Source organism: Lepidochelys kempii, chromosome 8, assembly GCF_965140285.1.
Source record: "Lepidochelys kempii isolate rLepKem1 chromosome 8, rLepKem1.hap1, whole genome shotgun sequence".
NCBI classification, from domain to species: Eukaryota; Metazoa; Chordata; order Testudines; family Cheloniidae; genus Lepidochelys; species Lepidochelys kempii.
In genome coordinates, this window is record NC_136387.1 from 63,665,602 (window position 1) to 63,686,426 (window position 20,825).

Below are 20,825 nucleotides of genomic sequence, written 5' to 3' on the forward strand. Positions count from 1 at the left end.
GTCTATGCACCATTTATGCCTTACCTTGTGCTGGCCCTCTGAACAGCAATGAATTCACCCTGAATGAGGCAAGAGCCCTGTGGAAAATACAGTATACCATCATTTAAGTGATGCCTCTAGAGGGTGATGCCTCATGAGTGATTATCTCTAATGTAAGGGGCAGGTATCACATTCTGTCTTATTATATGTGTGTGTGTATATATATATACACACATGTATTTTAACATTTAGAAATACCTCTTTTATTTTCCTTGTCAGCAATGTCAATTTTATAGTTGTAGTGAGAAATACTTTTAATCTATATCTTGATGAAGATAATGGGTCTGATACTCCACTCTCTTGCATCTTACAAAACACTTTCTACCCTGCAGAGAGAGAGACTACAAAGCAGAATGGGCATGTTTTGCAGTGACTTACTACAGAGCAGGTAAATGGCTGCGCAAGATGAAGGACACTGAAAAATCAGGCTCTATCATTTTCATTTTTTCTGGTTTTTCTTTAGCACCGTGTAGCCTCACAAAACAGCAATTGGAGACCAAAAATCGGCTTCTGTCCAGTGGCCGAAGACATGCACAGCTGATTCAGAGTGACCACACACTGGAATTTATGTGCAGTGAAGGATATACCCTCACCACCCCTTCAGTCAGGAAGTGTGTTAATGGGCACATGGACTTGCCTTCATGTATCTGTGGTAAATCTGCACTGTATTTTGATAATTCAGTTTTTCAGTTTTATTTGCTCTCTTGTGTACAGTCAATTAGGTGCATGTAGTGTGCTTAGTGTTCTGGACTGTGACACCTGTACTATTCTGTCTTACAGCTAGAAATGGCAGAAATATCATGTGGCTTTTCTTACTTTTGCTTTTAGAAAAAGACTCTTTTTTTGAGGCCTGGATGCTTGAAAAGTTTTTATTCTACATTTGAAAAACTACCTGAAAATCCCCCTTCGATTAATTACAAAGTTGCTGTCAGGAATAACTACTGCCTGTGAAAACTTAGAAGAGAGGAGTGGGTCAAAACAATACTTATAATTGAATTCTGTCTGAATGAAACAGTGTCATAAGTATGCACAGTACTTTACAGAGCTCAAACAAGGACAAGGTCCCTTCTCCAACGAGCTTACAGTCAAATTCAGACCATCACAATGCACAGGATAGCACTTCTGGTACCAGGACAGTAGGCTCAGAGATATTGGTTGTTAAAATGATGTAGAAAGTAACAGTGGAAGAGGTGAATTCTAAAGAGGGGGTCTGAAGTAGAGGATCCTTTTTGCACAGAGTGGGCGGCTTTCCCACTGTAGGGAGTATATTGATAGGAGGTGCAAAGTCACAAGAAGCTCACACTTCAATCACAATATAATTGCCAATCACACCTTCCTGGCACTCATGACTCATGCAGGTGGGTGAGAAAGGGTTAAAAAAATATTCAGGGGGTTAGAATTTTGGTCTTGAGCCTCGTTCTTTGCTCCAGGCTCTAAGGGGCATGGTGGGCTGTGGAGTCAGCATGTTTAGCTCTTGGTTAGGATCTCGGCAGGAGGGAGCAACTTGTGTTTCTCTGTAGCAAATCTTCATACTCTGAGTCTGAGTCAGTGATAAGTGGGTGAATAATGACTAAATTTATAATGGTAAATTTATATGTAACTATGGGAAAACCTACCAAGAAGGTGAGGACATTTCATGTGTGTGTGCTCATGAATATAGTCCTGAAAATCTGCACACCAAAGTTATATGCACAAAGAATGACTGGTCGCCTTCTCCAAGATGCATCCATAACAGTAAGCAGCATTTATGTTCTATTGTGTTCCTGTTTAAAAACTCGAGACATGTTACTATCTTGATCTGCCTAAGATAAACACCAAAATACCAATTCTAGCAGGTGACTCGTCATGGCAATGTACATTTCTGACGTGAGCAACTGTGCGATCATATTGCTGTGATATTCACCCTTCCTCACCCAGTCCGTCCCTGCTGTTTGTCATCCCCCCTCATTGTGTTGTATCTAATACAGTAACTCCTCGCTTAACATTGTAGTTAAGTTCCTGAAAAATGCGACTGTCATAAACATACAGCTAAGGGTAGCCTAGAATTCCTCCTTACCTGTAAGGGGTTAAGAAGCTCAAATAACCTGGTTGTCACCTGACCAAAAGGACCAATGTGGAAAGAAGATACTTTCAAATCTGGGAAGGGGGGGGAGGCTTTGTTTGTGCTCTTTGTTTGTATGTTCTCTGGGGGGAAGCAGAGAAGCATCAGGTCAGAAAACTACTTCTCCTAAAATCATCTTAACATGAGTCTCAATATTGCAAAAAGAGTAAGTAAATAATGCAAGGCGCGTTACCTTACCTTTTGTTTTTAGCTTGTGAATTTTCCCTGTGCTAAGAGGGAGGTTTATCCCTGTTCTTTTTTTTTTTTTAATTTTTGGTAACTTTAAAGTTTTGCCTTGAGGGAATCCTCTGTGTTTTGAATCTGATTACCCTGTGAATTTACCTTCCATCCTGATTTTACAGAGGTGCTTCTTTTACTTTTTTTTTTCCTTTATAATAATGTTCTGGTTTTTTAAGAATCCGATTTACCTATTTGGTTGGTATATTATTCTTAAGCCACCCCAGGAGAGGGAGTGAAGGGGCTTGGAGGGATATTTTAGGGAACAGGAACTCCAAGTGGTCCTTTTCCTGAATCTTTGTCTAACTCACTTGGTGGTGGCAGAAGTACCCATCCAAAGACAAGGAAGGATTTGTGCCTTGGGGAAGTTTTTAACCTAAGCTGGTAGAAATATGCTTGGGGGTCTTTCATGTGGGTCCCCACATCTGTACCCTCGAGTTCAAAGTGGGGAGGGAACCATGACAGTGACTTTAAGTGAAACAATGTTAAGTGAATCCAATTTCCCCATAAGAAGTAATGTACATAGTGTGGGGTTAGGTTCCTCACACTCTACAAGGCAGCACGAATGGAGGAAAGGGAAACAGCATAGCAGACAGAGACAGACACCCTGTATGAGAGAGAGAGATTGCCCCTTTAAGTAGGCTGACCCCACTCTAAGTACACTGCCTTTTTAAGTACAGTAACTCCTCACCTAAAGTCATCCCGGTTAACGTTGTTTTGTTGTTACATTGCTAATCAATTAGAGAACATGCTCATTTAAAGTTGCACAATGCTCCCTTATAACGTTGTTTGGCAGCCACCTGCTTTGTTCACTGCTTGCAGGAAGAGCAGCCTGCTGGAGCGATCTGGTGGGGGATTGGAACCAGGGTGGACTGGCAGCCCCCATATCAGCTCGCCGCTCCCCTAAGTTCCCTGTGCGGCAGCTGCCCAGCAGGCTATCACCCGCCTGCAGTTCAGCTGTCCCTCCCCCCATTGCCATGTGTGGCTCCTGCCCTCTGCCTTGGAGCTGCTCCCCGGAGCCTCCCGCTTGCTGTACAGGAGGGGGAAGACGGGGGACTAATGTCAGGGTGTCCCCTTCCCCTCTGCTCCTGCTCCCCACTTACCCCATCTCCATGGGGGGGGGGGTGACACGACAGGGCTCAGGACTGAGGGAGCTTCCTGGGGAGGGGATGGAGGAGTCAGACTGGGAAACAAAAGATTCCCGCTATATGTAAATTCTATTTAAGGCTGGTGAGTGAGTTAATCAAGGTCACTGGTTCTTTACTGAATCCCTGCCCAGGATGACTGCTGGAAACACTTAAGACTGATCTGGGGAGAAGAATGGGGATCCAGGCTGAGAAAGGTCAGCCTATGACGGGTATACCTGGAGATTTGAGCTGCAAGCGGTGCAGTTTACCTTCAAGAAACTCTGCAGCCTGCATAAAACAACATTTAGGGTGAGAAATTAATTTTTGTAGCCAATTTCTTTTATGTTATCGAGCCTAGTCTGCGTGTTTTGTTTTATTTGCTCAGTAATCTGCTTTGATCTGTTTGCTATCCCTTATAATCACTTTAAATTTACCTTTTTAGTAAATAAACTTCTTTTTTGTTTATTTAAAAACCCAGTTTATGCAATTCATGAGGGAGGGGCAAAAAGCTGTGCGTTGAGCAGGGGGTGTGGGGTGTGATTTTTATGAGTGTGTGCTGTACAGATCTCTCTATACAGTGCAAGACAATATTATTTTGGGCTTACACCACAAAGGAAGTTTGCACGTGAGTGCTGGGTAGATCCCCGAGCTGAATCCGCCCTCACAGAGCTGATTTCAGGCTGTGTCTGCAGTTGGGTGTGGCCACACTTGTGTGTGCTAGAGAAGGCTTGAGGGCCTGGAACAGCAAGGACAGAGTTAGGAAGCCCAGGTTGGTGGAATGGGTGGGCTCAGTGGGACCCAAATATATCAGGGGGTACCCCAGAAAGGGGGGGTCTAACCATCACACCCAGCTGTGCCAAAACTACTGGTTTTCTGCATACAAAAGCCAGAGCTGGCATTGGGGGGGAGCAAGCAGGGCAATCGCCTGGGCCCCATGCCACAGGGCCCCTCATGAAGCTAAGCTGCTCAGGCTGTGGCTTCAACCCTGGATGACAGGGCTCAGGGCCCCAGGCTTCAGCTCCATGCAGTGGGTCTTTGGCTTTGTGCCCCAGACTCCAGCAAGTCTAACACTAGCCCTGCTTGAAGGACCCCCTGAAACGTGCTTGCAGCACCCCCGACCCCCCCCCCGCCCCGCAGGGGGACCCAGACTCCTGGTTGAGAACCCCTGACCAAGATAACAAATGCTGATAGGAAAAAATGCAAAAGGGAACCAGAAAGACTAATGTAGTCCAAACAATATGCCCTGCCCCATGAAACATGATCTCCTGAAATCAGCCGGGCTGGGGAAGGACAGGACTTCTCCTTCCCCTGCATGGCTGTTAAGGAGAGAGATCAGACCCACCTCCACAGGCAGCGCAGAAGTGAGGGTGATACACCCTCACTTCTGCACTGCAGCAGCCCCAGAGCTGAGCTCCAGACTGCCACCCCACATGGCTCCTGCTGGAGCTGAGGGCACCCGGGCTCCAGACAGGACTTGGGGCTTTCACCCCCTGGAACTCCTGCCTGGGCTCAGGGACCTGGGCTGGGGGCTGCCATCTCTCGTAGCTCCAGTCCCTGCAGCTCCTGCCCGGGCTCAAGATTGCTGGCCCCCACCACCACCTCCCCCTGGCTCCAGCTGGGGCTTGGGGCAGCCGGGCTCTGGGCTGCTGTCCCTGATAACTCCTGCTGGGCGCCAGGGCACCCAGGCTCAGGGCTTCTGCCGCCCCACCAGCTCCTGCTGGAGCTCAGAGCTTCCACCCTGTGGCTCCTGCCAGGCCTGGGGCACCCATTTTTCAAATTGTCCAGGGCATGGGCAACCTCCCTACTACAGAGGGTGTGTGTGTGAGAGAGAGAGAGGCGCTCACGTTTTATGGAGATTTATCTTTCTGTTTTGTTAAGGACAATTAATGCAAAAACTTCTGTGTACCTGTTTATAGCCATTCATGTGTCCTGCCACCAGAGGGTTATGGACAGTGTAATGACTGTGCACATGCCCTGACGGGACTGACCAATACATTCATATCTGTACTTCAGAGACAAGGAAAGCTCACCAAATGTATGCAAAGTTGTTAGCAGCTTCTTGACTTCATTATTGTTTATTTGATAACTAATCTTCCCCTTATGCTTTCCCCTTTCCCTGCTTTGCACAGTGTATTTTGCATGATCCCTAACTGGTTGATTCCTTCCAGGAGAATTTTGTATAGGTCTTGTATTGCAGACTGTCATTGAACTCAGTGTCACAACATTTTCCACCTGCCTGCTTGAAGCTCTTCTCAAAGCAATTCCACTGCTTAATTATATCTGACACTATTGTCAGGGAATAGACAATGCCAAACTGAAGCCAGTATGCCTGTCACTGACAGGACCAGAATCTGTTCAACCTTGTATTTAGCTGTGACACTGAGTACCTTCCCCAGAACTGAGGAAGAGCTCATTGTGGCTCAAAAGCTTCCCTCTCTCTCTCCCCCTCCAATAGAACTTGGTCTAATAAAAGATATTACCTCACGCACCTCATCTTGCGGAGATCCAGACCAAGGGTCCATCTAGTCCAGTATCCGGTCTTCCAACAGTGCCCAATACCAAGTTCTTCAGAGGGAATGAACAGAACAGGTAATCATCTAGTAACCGATCCCTTGCAGCCTGTTCCTAGCTTCTGGCAAATAGAGACTAGGCATACTTCAGAGCATGGTTTTGCATCTGTGCCCATCCTGGCTAATAGCAATTGGTGGCCTTATCCTCCATGAATTTATCAAGTTCCTTTTTGAACCCTGTTATAATCTTAGTCTTTACAACATCCTCTGGCAAACAGTTCCACAGGTTGACCCCGTGTGTGTCTGTGTGTGTGTTGTATGAAGAAATACTTCCTTTTTTCTTGTTTGTTCTAAACCTGCTTCCTATTAATTTCATTTGGTGACCCCTAGTTCTTGTGTTATGAGGAGGAATAAAGAATACTCCACACCAGTCATTATTGTGTAGATCTCAATCATATCCCCCCCTTAGTTGTTTCTTTTCCAAGCCGAAAAGTCCTGGTTTTACAAATCTCTCCTCATATGGAAGCTGTTCCATATCCTGAATCATTTTTGTTACCCCTTTCTGTACCTTTTCCAATTCCAATATATATATATTTTTAGATGGGGTGACCAGATCTGCATCAAATGTGGGTGTACCATAGATTTAAATAGAGGCAATATGGTATTTTCTGTCTTATCTATCCCTTTTCTTATGATTCCCCACATTCCATTATCTTTATTGATTGCCGCTGCACATTGAGTGGATGTTGAGAACTATCCACAATGACTCCAAGATCTTTCTTGAGTGGTAACAGCTAATTTAGACCCCATCATTTTATGTGTAGGTGGGATTATGTTTTCCAATGTGCATTACTTTGCATTTATCAACATTCAGTTCCATCTGCCATTTTGTTGCCCAGTCACCCAGGTTTCTGAGACTCTCTCAGATGTGGGAGTCCCAAGCTGAAGTCCCCGTTCTAATGAATTTTTTAGTTAGTTGGGCAGACAAAGTGGAACAGCTACAATTGGAGACTTGAGAAAGACATATACCAGAATAACCGATTGCCTAGTAGTTAGTGAATCATCTGCATGACCTGACTTCAAGTCCCTGCTCCGCACCAAGCTTTGGACTTAGATCTCTACCTGTGTGTGCACGTGTGTATGCACACACACCGTAGGGTACAATGGCACCATCACCTAGTGGTGTGTATTTTATGAGAAAGAGCTGACCTGACTTAGGTGCTTAACTCCAGGAAAGCGTTCACAACTGTGTATCCTGAGTGGAGAAAAGTGCTCTCAACTGCCACTGAGGGTTAAGGCTTAGGCCACAGCCTTGTCCTTGGCATTCCCTACTGTCTAGCTTAGGTGCCCTCTTGCTTAACCTCCTGGCTTTTGTGAATCCCAGTCTAAAGATATATACATTTGAGGTGTGGCGCCCAGCTCCTATGTATGTACCCACACTAACTCAGTCCAACCTAGCACCTAAAAGTAGCCGGTGGTGCTGCAGCACGGGCAATAGCTTGGGCTCGCCCCCCCAGGTAGGTAGCGGAGAGTCTGGTGGGGTTGTACGCACGGAAGCTAGGCCAAGCTGGTGCTGGTGCCTGTGCAGGGCAGGTATGTCTATAGAAGCGGGGAATCCCACCTCCAAGCTCAAACATAGATGTACCCTAGGGTGACTGACTCTCCCCATGCATTGAATAGGGAGCCTGGGTGACTAAATTTGGACTGTGGATCCACTAGGAGAATCAGTAACATAAGTGCTACAGGCAGTCTTGCAATAATGTGAAAAACTTCAACATTCACATAATTTTGGGGAAAATACATGACCAGGTTTTTTTTTTCAGCTTTTATAGTGACGTGTGCTTATTTGTGTATGCCACAGGTCCAGAACTTGATCCATTCCCTACATATAGCATCCCCTCAATATTCACTTTACCTTCATTTATTTGTCTGTGTGGATTCTGATAATGATTCATCTCTGTCACAGCACTAGTCTAATTTCCAGTTTATTGCATACAGTGGAAAATAGGAATAGAGAATTTATTCACACACTGCCAAATGCATGTATCATGTTGCTATTTAAATTAGCTGCAGGCTTTCATCTTTGTCTCCATTTTTCTACAAATCCTAAGATTCCTTCCCTCTTTACTTCAGATTATAGTGTTAATAAAAAAAAAACCCAAAAAAGTACAAATAACAAACTTTTTAAGAGTGGTAAATGAAACACACAAATCTTTAGTTTTATAAAGGAAAAATAATTAAGACACTATGAGTTTAAACTTTAACCAGAGAAGTCAATGTTTTCTGTACAACTGTGCTAGATGACAGGATCATTTTTTGGTTGCATGGACTAAAACGTTTGGAAAAATGATCACCAACAGTGAATACCAATGGGCAGAATTCAAAAAAGCCTCCATGCGTATCCCAAACTTTCTGGTGTGGTGATTGGGCTAAAAATCTCTCAAGATTAAGGTTTCTAATGAGACTTCCTGGAGTTCCTGATTTGGGCCAGAGGGAAACACCACTGCTTTCTGTTTCAGCAAGCAGGAAGTGTGTAATTCAGGATGTGCAGATGTGTACAATTTCGCTTAAAGTTTCCTTTTCCAAATAGCATAAAAAGCTGTAGTTTGATCTGAGTTTGAACTTATTTTCCCATCTGTTATTATTTTATGAGTGTATATTTTAAACCATTGTGACCAACGATAAAAAAAGGGACTGAACTGATACATGTAATCAATTTAAGCTAAAATACTGACAAAGGACATAATGTGTGAACACTACAAATAACCGGTCAAAGGATTTTGATCCTCAGATCTGAGTTAAAATTATCTGCTTGGTGCTTCATTTTATTCATCCTGAAGTATCTGTCAGAGAGAGAACAAACAGCAGAAAATCAGTTTAGTAGATGTCAATTTTTTTAAAACAAATATTATGTACAAATCCCCTATGGATTGCACTGGATCAGACTATTGATTTCAACAGAATGGCATAAAACTCATACTGGATGGCTTTAATATTTTTTGGAAAGGAAATGGGAACAAACTCCATCAAATGTTGTTGCAGTTACCCCTGAACAGCAGTGGTTGCAGTTACCCCTGAACAGCAGTGGTTCAACTACTTTTCATATTAAAAACTATGACTTATTTTAAAGTGGAACTTAAAAGTAGCACAGAAAACCATACATTGATTTACTACATATTACTGTATTTTATCAGTATCCATGGTGTAGTTATTAGCATTTGAAAGTGATGGAATTTTTGGAACAGGGATCTTGAACCTGTTTCGTTCCACTGCTTCTTATCAGCTGCTTCCAGCCAGCCTTCTTCATACGTATGCAAGAATTATTTGCTTCTGTTCCCATAATGCTATAAAGGTGATGTCATTTCTCACACCAGTTTACAAAAGGTGATGTGGGAATTGCCACAATGATATAGTTATCCTAATAAGGGAAGAAGATCAGCAATTATGATTCTTCTTTATCAGAAGACAGGAGAACTAGAACAATGTAAGACAATAGATTTTTTTTCCATCAATAGTATTGTTGTACTGGAGATACAGTAGGTTGCAGTAAGCAGGTCTGATCTATGGGCAGTCACAGACCTCAGTGAAACTGATGGGCATGAAACTCATCTTTCATTCAGGCGAAATGAGGAAACAGTTACATGCCCCTTTGTCTAGTGATAGCTGGCACAGTGGAAACCACTGCCCATGGACTAGACCATATGCAAGGCCTGAGAAAAGGCTAGAGCAATTCTGGTTGAGTGGTTTCTCTAGGGATTGACAATAGGAGGGCCAGGGATTAAAAGAGGGATGGAGGAAGGGAGTGTGTGCGCGCACGTGTGCATGTGTGAGTGTGCCAGAAAGCTATGGAGAGACAGCAATAGAAGTACTGGTAGCATGGCCCTGACAGAAAAGATCTTTTTGGTCAGATGGGTGAATATAAAGGTAGGCTTGGAATTATGAGCAAGGAAACTGCTTCCTGTTGTCTGATCCAACCATTCAGAGAAACAGGACTTTGTGTCCATTCTTTGTAAATAAAAAAGGCTGTATCATGGAACTACTTGACACAACACCAATTTTTTTCCTTCCAACATAAAAAAAGGTGGAAGACCCTGAATACTGGCGAAAGGCTTAGGCTAAAAAGCACAAAGTCAAAGATGGCCAAAAGGAATTAAAACAGCACCTAAAACAGGAGCTGGAGACTTTGCAAAAGATGTTGAAGCAACAGTGGGAGGTTTACCAGAAAGGACTGAGAGATGACATGCAGTCTAAGGACGTGGCTACACTAGCAGTTATGTTGCTAAGATTTTGTTGCTCAGGGGTGTGGAAAAAATACTCCTCGACCAACAGAATTTTTGTCATCATAAGCGCATTCATGCACAGCGTGATGTCAACAAGAGATCTCACTGCGCTGGTTTGATTATATCAACAGGAGAGCTCTCTTCCATCGGCATAACAAGGCTACACGAGCCCTCTGACACCGGCACAGCTGTATTGGTACAACTGTGCCGCTGTCAGCTTGTAAGTATAGACATGGCCTAAATCTTTCTTCAGGCAGCAGCTACAAAGTATCTGGGCAGACTGAGAAGGCCAGCTGCAACACTCCCACTCTGGACCAACAAGGCAGATAAATGAGGTGACAAGCAAACTGACTCCCATGGATCAGAAGGTTTCAGAGTGGTAGCCATATTAGTCTGTATCAGTAAAAACAATGAAGTCCTTGTGGCACCTTAGAGATGAACAAATTTATTTGGGCATAGGGAGTTCCCGGCCAATGGGAGCTGCAGAGGCAGCGCTTGGGGTAGGGGCAGTGTGCAGAGCCCCCTGGCTGCCCCTAGGCATAGGAGCCTGAGGGGGGATATATCATCTGCTTCCCAGGAGCAGCACTGAGGCTAGCAGGGAGTCTGCCAGCCCCGCTATACGGTGCCGTCAACTGGACAGTCAATAGCCAAGCTGCCAGACTGGACAACTGGATAGTCAGGACAACTGTCCAGACTGGACAACTGGATAGTCAATAGCCAAGCTGCCAGAATCCCTTTTCGACCAGATGTTCTGGTCAAAAAGCCCCATACCTGGTCACCCTACGTACAAGCAGGGGTGATGAACAGCCGGCAGGGGCTGGGTGACAAATTTGGAATACAATTGCACAGTTACTCAGGTCAGAAATGTGCATTGTTGTGACAAGTCACCTGCTAGGATTGATATTTTTGTATTTATTTCAGGCAGATGATTCTAGTAATATGTCTACAAGTTTTTTAACCAGCTGCTCAATAGAACATGACTGTTGCTTACTGTTAGGAGGTACATCTTGGAGTAGGTGACCAGCCATTCTTTGTGCATGTAACTTTGGCCTGCAGATTTTCGGGAAAACACACATATGAAATTTCATCACGTTCTTTGTAGGTGGTCCAATAGTTAAATATAAATTTACCATTTTCCAAATGACCAGGAGAACACTTTTCTAAAGAAAAAAAAAGATTAAGTTCAGTTAGCAAATGGAAATCAGACATTTAACAAAGAAAAAACAAACCAAAACAAATTACCCTTTTCAAAACTAGCTATTTATTTGAAAAAAAAATCTTTCAAATAAGACCTTCTTGCTGCATAGTACTGTAGTACTTTATACTGAAGACCTTTATTTTCAAACGTGAATCAAAGAGCTTGATTTTTTCCACTGGCCTGAACCTTATGATATCAACTGTGCACAGCTGTAAACAATTACACAAGATGCAAGGCAGTGAAGAATCAGGTCACATGGGCCAGATTCTCAATTGGTGCAAAACAGCAAGCTCCATCAACCTCATTGGAACTACACTGATTTACACCAGCCAAAAAATCTTGCCCAATATGTTTAAGTAGTGGCGTCTGCACACATTCATTTACAGCAGCGGACATTATCAATCATATTATGCCCTCAAGGTATTTTATTGACAGGTATCACTATGATGTTCATTGAATCTGATTATTAAAACAAAAAGCATCTTTACAGAATCCAAATGATACAGGTACTGAAACACCAACATGTAGGGAAATAGATACCATTGCTGTTGATTCAGTTTGTGTTCAGGCTCAGGCCCTAGCTGAAAAGTTCCATTAATACAAAATAAAAACCAAAGTCAGGTGTAATGGGATTGTTTAAATCATGCCATTGTAATGGAAATCATATAATCAGCCCAGGATAAACAAGGTGACAGGAGAAGGCCGACAGCCAAAGGAAGTCTCTCTTACTTTCCTTCTCCCCATGCTCAGTCACTGGACTACCGTGATGAAGTGTAAAGGTAACTGTGTTAAGCCCTCCAAACTAAATTCATGTTTGTTTCATGCAGCAGATTGAAATGTATTATTCAGACAGGTTTGGGTTTGGGCTCTTGTTAGGGTTGCCAATTTTGGTTGGTCATATTCCTGGAGGTTTCATCAGATGACATACTCTTCAATTAAAAATTAATCTTTAATTCCTATAGACTCCATGGCAATCCTGGAGGGCAACCCTGGCTCTTATTCCTGCCACATTATGAGACCTGATTTTTTTTTCTTCCCTTCCCAATATTATCTAGCAGCATAACATGGTGCTCTTGGCCAGTGGCATTTTTCCCTTTCATCTGAGCTCTCTGGGAGATCTACCATTTCCCACTCATTAGTTATCACCTAAGGATCAAACTCTGAACCTGGTGAACTCAATGGCAGTTTTGGCATTGATCTCAGTGGAGGCAGGATTTTCCCTGAAGGCCTTAAGGCCTCATGGTAAATTACTGTGGATCCCATTACCACTAACTCAGATTAAGCCAGGAGTTTTGCTACAGAGCAAGTTGCTCCCTCCTGCCAAGGGCTAAAGATGCTGCCTTCACAGCTCACTAAGCCTCTGACAGCCTAGGAGCAAAGAACAAGGTTTGGTATCAAAATTCTGATTCCCTGAATATTTTTTAACTTTTTTCCACCCACTTCCATGAGCTATGAATGCCAGGAAAGTGAGACTGGCAATTCCAGTATGATTGAACTTGTGGAGTACTTGTAACTTTGCATTTTCTGTCAGGACACTGCCTATACTCGGAAAGCCTCCCACTGTGTTTACCAACTGTCCTTCTGCTTCAGATCCCTCATTAAAAATAATTTGCCATAAGAGTCTCTGTCTTTTGACCTTGTACTAGAATTGTCACCCTGTGTAATATGTTGGTCTGAATTCAACTGCAAGGTGTTTGGAAAAAGTAACTGTTCTTTTTTGTGCTTTGTGGAAGTCCTATGCACATTCATAGCACTATTTTATTCACAACTCCACACTCAAGGTTGTGATGAAAATATTTCCATTACAAGCATTGTTTGAACCCACTCCTCTCTTTTTACTTTTCATGGGAAGTAGCTTTTTCAAGGAGAAATTTTATAACTAACATAAGGCGGGTTCCCTGTCCTCCTCCCACTCTTCAAGAGTGGGATAAACATTTTCAAACACCTAGATCTAAAAAGTGAGCCCTTTGTTAAAAGTAAAAATAAATAAATATATAAATAAATTAAATCAAATAAAAAACACACAAAACCCCTTCACAATATTCCTGCCACTTCTAACTTGAAAATAAAACAAGCTACAAACTGAAAAATTCATACATAGGCAGATATTTATACATCCTCATGCCTACTTGTTAGAATTTCAGTTTTCATACTAATATGTCATTGATTGTGTTCACACCAACCAGACGACCCTGGGCTTCAGAGCCCAAGCTCCAGACTCAGCTGTAATCTCTATACAGGTATCTTTACTGTGGCAGTGCAACCTCTGCAAGCCCAAATCTCTTGCTACAAACTTGGAGATTCTCTGCCAGGGACTGTGTAGACGTACCTTTTGAGGGGACATGAAAACAGCTGGTCAGACAATAGGACATTCACAGGTGCTCCTTGAAAAATTATGCATAATAGATGGATAAGACTCATAGATTACAGTTTTCTTCAACTGGCATTCAACATTTTCCACTTAAAATAGAAAGAATCTGGCTTTGTGCACTAATCTAGCTAATGCCCAGGCTTTCTCAAAGACTTTGTGGACTCTTAGGATTCTCTGCCTCTCCAGCTCTGCTCCCCAACCTCTCATTACCCCAATTAGTTACCCCTCCCACCAGAATCAGTCTCCGGCTACCCAGACTATATACATCATGTGTGTGTGTGTGTGTGTTTCAAAAGGTTGATTGAGAATATTTGACCTGGTAGAGTAAGGGTGTGCCCGGAGTCGGGGAACAAGATTTCTTTTGTTTCAGATTGTAATAGCATATTCAACATTTCAAAATGTCCCTAATGACCTTTCCCAACCCTTCTGGGGGGAGGGGGGTGGTCATGACCCTCTGGTTGAGAAACCCTGGCCTAGTAGTTAGAGCACAGAGGCTGGACTGGAGAGTGAGGAGTAAGGGGGATGCAGCCCCAAGCCTCTCCTTTCCTGGGGGGCTGCTAATCCTTGAAATATACATTATAAAAGGGAGATTTTGATCATACTTGTGCTAATACTAAAAAGAAAAGAACAAAAAGACTAATTTATGCACCCTGCTGCTATTGATTTTGTCCCAATTTCTTAAGCTTTCACAGTTAAAGTTTAATTAATGTTTTTAGACTTTGAATTGTTGGTAATGAGGGTGTGAATTAGCGGTGTTAATTGTCATTGCTGGTGCTAATGACAGAACTGCAGTATTGTTTTAACCTTGCATAAACAAGGTGTCCAGTTGACCATTTCAAAGCAGAGCAGCAAAAAGGAAAGCTAAGTTAGAAAGAGAATATTGTAAGCAAGTTACCCAAACTTGCTAACTATTTTCTGTTAGTACTGCTTCAGAATTATCTCCCATGATGGTGGATCATCTCTCTTAGAAAATGATAATCAAAGCAAAGATATGAGTATGAACTTGTTCCCTCAGGAGACTTCAGAAGAAAAGGCAAGCATTCCTGAAATCAAGGATAAAACTAATGATGAAAGAGATGACCCACTTTTTCTAACACCTGTCCATACAGAAGGTAGAATGAATAGTAGTGATAAAGAGGATGATGTTGCTGGTAGCATTGAACAAAATCTGGCTAAATTTGATAATGGAAGAGTTTTGTACTACATGTATTGAGAAAGGACTGTTCTATTTTCAGAATCGCAATGACAAAGTTATAGTTTCTGAGTGTCAATACAAATGTCAGAAATGGTATCTTTCATCTCTTCTTTTTAAATGAAAACTACCAAATGGAGAGCATCATCAGAGGCATTGGTTGAAGCATTCTAAATCCACAGAAGCAGTATTCTGTTTTATGTGAAAACTCTTCATTGCCTAATAATCTTAGCACCTTCATAACCCCAGGCTTTTCCAACTGAAAAAAGCAGAGGAGAAGACTTGCTCTCATGAAAACAGTGTGGAACATTGCGACGCCATAGCTGCATGGCTAGCATGTTCACAAGGCAAGAATCACATTGATAGGGAGAGGGTACAGCTGCGTCTAACACAAACTGCTTACTGGGAAGACATTTTAAGGCATATCATGACAGTTATTAAGCTTCTTGCTGAACGTGGTTTAGCAGTTAGAGGAACGGAGGAAGTTATTGGCTTTCCTCAGAATGGAAATTATCTAGATATTCTTGAAGCCATCATCAAATTTGACCAGTTTGTAAGACAGCATATTAAACACTGTGGAAACAAAGAGAAAGGTCACCCATCCTACTTGTCGAAAACAAACTGTGATGAGTTCATTGGGCTATTGGGACATGAGGTTTTGGAATTCATTGTAACTGAAGTCAAACAGGCAAAATACTACTTTTTGATAGTAGATTCAACTCCTGATATTGCCCATGAAAATCAGTTCTCTGTCATTTTATGCTACTACTTACGTGGCGCCATAAGAGAGGATTTAATTGGGTTTATACCAACTGAAAGCCAGATGGGCAAGTTGCTCTTTGAGATCATGAACAGTTTATTGGATGCAAATGACAGTGCTATTGAAACCTCCAGAGATCAGTCATACAATAACACAAGTAACATGTCTGAAAAGTATGAAGATTTTCAAGCTTATATCAAAAAAGAGTAAACCCACTAGCTGTGTACGTGCCATGCACAGCTCTTCTCTGAACTTAGCTGGAACTTGCAGTATTGATTGTTGCATGGAAGCCATAAACATTTCAGTTTTGTTCAGAAAGTATCTTTTTTGTGTCATTGTCCAGGCGATGGAAGCTTCTACGAAACAATCTTATCAAAAGGAAACAAAGACCTCTCCCCTTGTCCTAAAAACCCTGTCAGGTATGAGATGGTCCTGTCATGCTGAATGCTGTAAAACAATTGTAGTGAAATATGAAGGCATTCAAAGTTGTTTGAAAGAAATGATGGACAATGCTGAGGAAAATGGTGAAACTCAGAGGAGAGCACAATTGTACAAGAAAGCGTGCAGCATGGAGACTGCTTTTATTAGTATTTTATGGAATGTTATACAAGAAAGGTTTGACAAAACTAGTGTACAGCTTCAAAAGCCAGGTCTGAATCTTCTTGTTCCTGTCAATTTTCTGACTTTCTTTGCAAACATTTGTCACAAGCTTACAAGTCTCACTTTGATGATTTGAGGAGCAAGCAAAACAATTAGGAGGTTATGCTGATAAGTCCAACCACGAAGTACACAAACATACTCTAAAGCAAAAATTTCCTGATGGCAGAAGTGACACTGCTTTGAGGGAAAGGGAAATTCAAGGTTGACTGCTTTTGTGTTATCCTCCATAAGCTATGTTCAGAACTAAAAAGAAGAAGTTAATGGTATACCAATTATCCACAAGGTTTCGTTTGCTTACATTTCTTGATCAAATAAAGTGACGCGAACTACAGGGGAGATGAAAACATGCACTCACACATTTCTCAGTGCTTACCTGAATGATCTAGAACCTGAGCTTTTCACCAAATGACAAATATCTGAGCAATGTTTTCATGAATATTTACATTGCATTGAGACTGTATTTGCCTAACCTATTTTCAGCTGTGAAGCAGAGTGATCATTATCTAAGCTTGCCTTTAAAAATGTTGTCTTCAGTCAACTACGGCAGAAACAAAGTTTAATGCTCTGGCTACTATGTCAATTGAATGAGATTTATTTCAAACACTGTCATTTCAAGATGCAATAACTGAATTTGCAGCACTTAAAATTGGCAAGATGCCTGTCTAAATACACAGCATTTCATTTGACTCTTAATTTTCCATATTTTTATGTTTATCCAGGTAGTTTATTCTGTTCATTGTCTTTGATTTTCTTTTCATGATTATTCAGTAATATACATGAATTGTTGGTTGTCAAAAGCAGGGTACTTTTTTTGCTTTTATTAATAGTGTGTTCATGAAAAGGGGGCCTCCACTTATTAATCTGGCCAATAGGAGAGTTGGGTTTTATTCCTGGCTCTGACACTAACTTGTGTGAATGTTGGCAAGTCATAACACCTTTCTGTGTCTTTCTCTTCCACCTTTTTCCTGTTTTGTTTATTTAGATTGCAAGCTGTCTGAGGGAGGGACTGTTTCTTATTGTGTCAGTACAAAGTGATGGGGATCCAATCTTGGTTATGCCTCAACTCACTACTGGAATACAACCAAACATTATTATTAATTATTATTATTATTAATTTCCAGGAAAAGTAAAAATGATTTCTGTAGAATTTTTGTGTGTGTATATGAAGTACTACACACAATTGTTCATTATGATAGTAATGGTTGATGGTTTTATTTGAAGAACATAATTTTATGACCTTATGTAAGACTGAGAATTAGGCTATGTTTATACATAAGCTATATATCTAATATTTGTCTAGTTAGGGGTATACAGATTATTATTTGTATGATATTGATGTACCATACAATTTTTACAAGAGCCTACATCCCATTGTCACAACTGACTTGTTAAAGTTTCTTTCATTTGTAGTTTTGTATGATTTTGAAAATAACCAGAATTTGGCTAGTCTTTGTACAAATAAGAGGGAAGGTTGTATAGACAGTTATTAGATTAAGTTATTTGATGGATGGCCTGAGACTGCAAAGTGGAATGATATAGAGGAGTCTTCAGCTGGCTAGTTAGCTTTAAATCTGCTTTATATGGCTAGAGGGTTGCAAAGCAGACTTAGCATGTGTCAGGATCACTAGCTGTAGGCCTCCATATTCAGAGCATCTGGCAGTGGCACTCCACCCTCTTTGCACCCAAAGAGCAGCCCTGAAAAAGAGATAACATATGCAGCCTAAAAAGTAATCTCCAGGGCAAGCTGCAAAAGTCTTCTAAGAAACAATATATTCCCACATAGCAGGAGGAGTGTGCATATACGCATGTGCACACAGGGGCAATGGCAGAAAAGAGAAAAGAATCCCTATAGTTCTGTCACTCTCACAGGCAGTTTTCTTACAGCTGAATATCCCAAAGACAAAAGAACCAACTAAGCCCTTCCTCGTGAAGAAAATTTCACAACACAACCTACCCCTCCTCATAGGTCTCTCTCCACACAGGTTATTATTGATCTTTGCTCACCCTTTCTAAATCCACAAGATCCCAGTACCTTCCGCAAACACTCTCGCTCTCAGAGGGATACCAATTCCTACCCTATTCCCTTGTAAGAGAAACAGAAATGCTGGTTAAGGGATCAGCAATAAGGAGAAAGCAAAAAAGGAGGGGAAAAAAAAGAACAAAATACAAACAACCCCTTTGCAAATCCTGCAACTGGTTTATTGAAGGCCTGTTCCAAGTACTGGCTCCTTCTAATGCTTTTGAATCCTTTTAAAGAGACACTCATGTCCTTGGGTGACGGTCTTTGCTGGGGGAGTCAAGGGGCCACAATGGAGCAGCGTTGTAGTAACACCCACCCTCCCTCGCAGTCCTGGTTCTGTCCATTGCTGGATATAATTATTAGTTATAGTACAATAGAATTTTTAAGAAAATAATACAAACATATGTTTACTTACTAAGGCATTTTGGCGCAGGAGACCAGCCCGCTTTAGTACATCTGATCAGAGGCCACCTCTCCTCTCTTTCAGATACGTAACCATCAAGACATCTGTAGTAAATTGACACGCCCAACTGTGCTGGAAAGGCTTGTTCTTTGTAATTTTCATAATAGTCAGTTAATACTCCATTTTCTATATGTGGGTAGTCACAGTGTCTCACTTTAAAAAAAGTTTAAAATGTATAATATTAGAAGGTGCACATGGACACTAATTCAAAGAGGTGGAAGGAGAGAAGAACTCTTCCAGGTTACAGCCGCAGTTTCCCCAAATTGTTCCACTGGAGCAGGAGATAGAGCTTTCACCTGGTAGGCAGGGTTTCCAGCCCCCAGAACCCACATGTTGTGTGGGATCTCCGCATGATACAAGGCCATCCACCAGTTGGCAAGAGAGTGTCATGGAGGTGACTGAATTTCCTCCACACAAGACAGGACATGATCCACATACTAAAGGTTCTCTTTATGTGCAGATCCAGATCTTTGGATTAACTCCATGTTTTCCAAGACATCTGTAGTCACATTATCAGAGAATTAATTTATAACACCATTGCTGGGCTCCAAATCCACTTACACCTCTTCCTGTTTTAAACAGCTGTCATTTGTTTGTAATTATCAAAGCCAAATTCTGAAGTCCTTGATAAGTTTTTACTCAGTCCCTACTCAACAAAACTCTTATTACAGCCACTGGGATTTTATCTGAAGAAAGATTGAGTAAACATTTGAGAAAGAACTTCTTGATTTTGCACAGGGAAAAGAACTGCCTGGAAGAATCTGTTGTACGCATTGTTGGTGTTCCCATGTCACTCCCAGGATATTAGAAAGTGAAAGTGGGTGTGGTAATATATTTTATTGGATCAGTTTCTGTTTGTGAGAGAGACAAGCTTTCAAGCTTACACAGAGCTCTTCTTCAGGTAGAGACTGACAGTTCAGAATAAATGAGGAAACAAAAATGGAGGGTACAAATCTAGGGCTGTGGTATATGTAAGTGACTAAGAATCCAATTATGATAATAGGTTTTTATTTTATTTTATACCATTCATACACTCATGGTATCATGCTTGGATGCTGCTACTTGGATGGATAAAACACAGCTACAAATCTTCCCTGTAGAAGGGTTGACTCTAGCACATTTTGTCAAATAAATCATGATGTATATGTTGGTTGTATAGTTATTTACAGCTCCATTCACTTATACCATATCATCTTATTTTCACAGGTGCTTCATCCAAGTCCATCAAAGTAAATAAGGAAAGTAAATAAATAAGTGTTATTTACTCCTTCTCATAACACAAGAACTAAGGGTTACCAAATGAAATTAAAAGGCAGCAGGTTTAAAACGAACAAAAAAGTATTTCTTCACACAACACACAATCAACCTGTGGAACTCTTTGCCAGAGGATGTAGTGAAAGCCAAGATTATAACAGGTTTCAAAAAGGAACTATATAAGTTCATGGAAGATAGGTCCATCAATGGCTTTTAGCTAGGATGGGCAGGGATGGTGTCCCTAGCCTCTGTTTGCCAGAAGCTGGGAATGGGTGACAGGGTATGGATCATTTAATGATTACCTGTTCTGTTCATTCCGTCTGGGGCACCTGGCATTGGCCACTGTCGGTAGACAGGATACTGGGCTGGATGGACCTTTGGTGTAGTGCTTGGGGGGGATATTTTTGGGGAAAGATGTCTCCAAGTGGGCTCTTTCCCTGTTCTTTGTTTAACATGCTTGGTGGTGGCAGCATAGGGAGAAGAATCTGTTGTATACATTGTTGGTGTAGCCATGTCAGTCCCAGGATATTAGAGAGACAAAGTGGGTGTGGTAATATCTTTTATTGGGCCAGTTTCTGTTTTTGAGAGAGACAAGCTTTCAAGCTTACACAGA

At 41.8% G+C, this 20,825-nt stretch overlaps 1 protein-coding gene across 1 annotated transcript in view; it reads right to left on the minus strand.

Moving 5' to 3' along the window:
* Positions 1 to 20,825, minus strand: part of LOC140916619 (coagulation factor XIII B chain) — a 148,411-nt gene that overhangs the window by 117,011 nt on the left and 10,575 nt on the right. The window contains exons 5-6 of the mRNA XM_073358292.1: positions 18,911 to 19,111; positions 11,296 to 11,454 (exon numbers count right to left, since the gene is read on the minus strand). Of these exons, the coding sequence (XP_073214393.1) occupies positions 11,296 to 11,454; positions 18,911 to 19,111 (360 nt within the window). The remainder of the gene's footprint in view (positions 1 to 11,295; positions 11,455 to 18,910; positions 19,112 to 20,825) is intronic.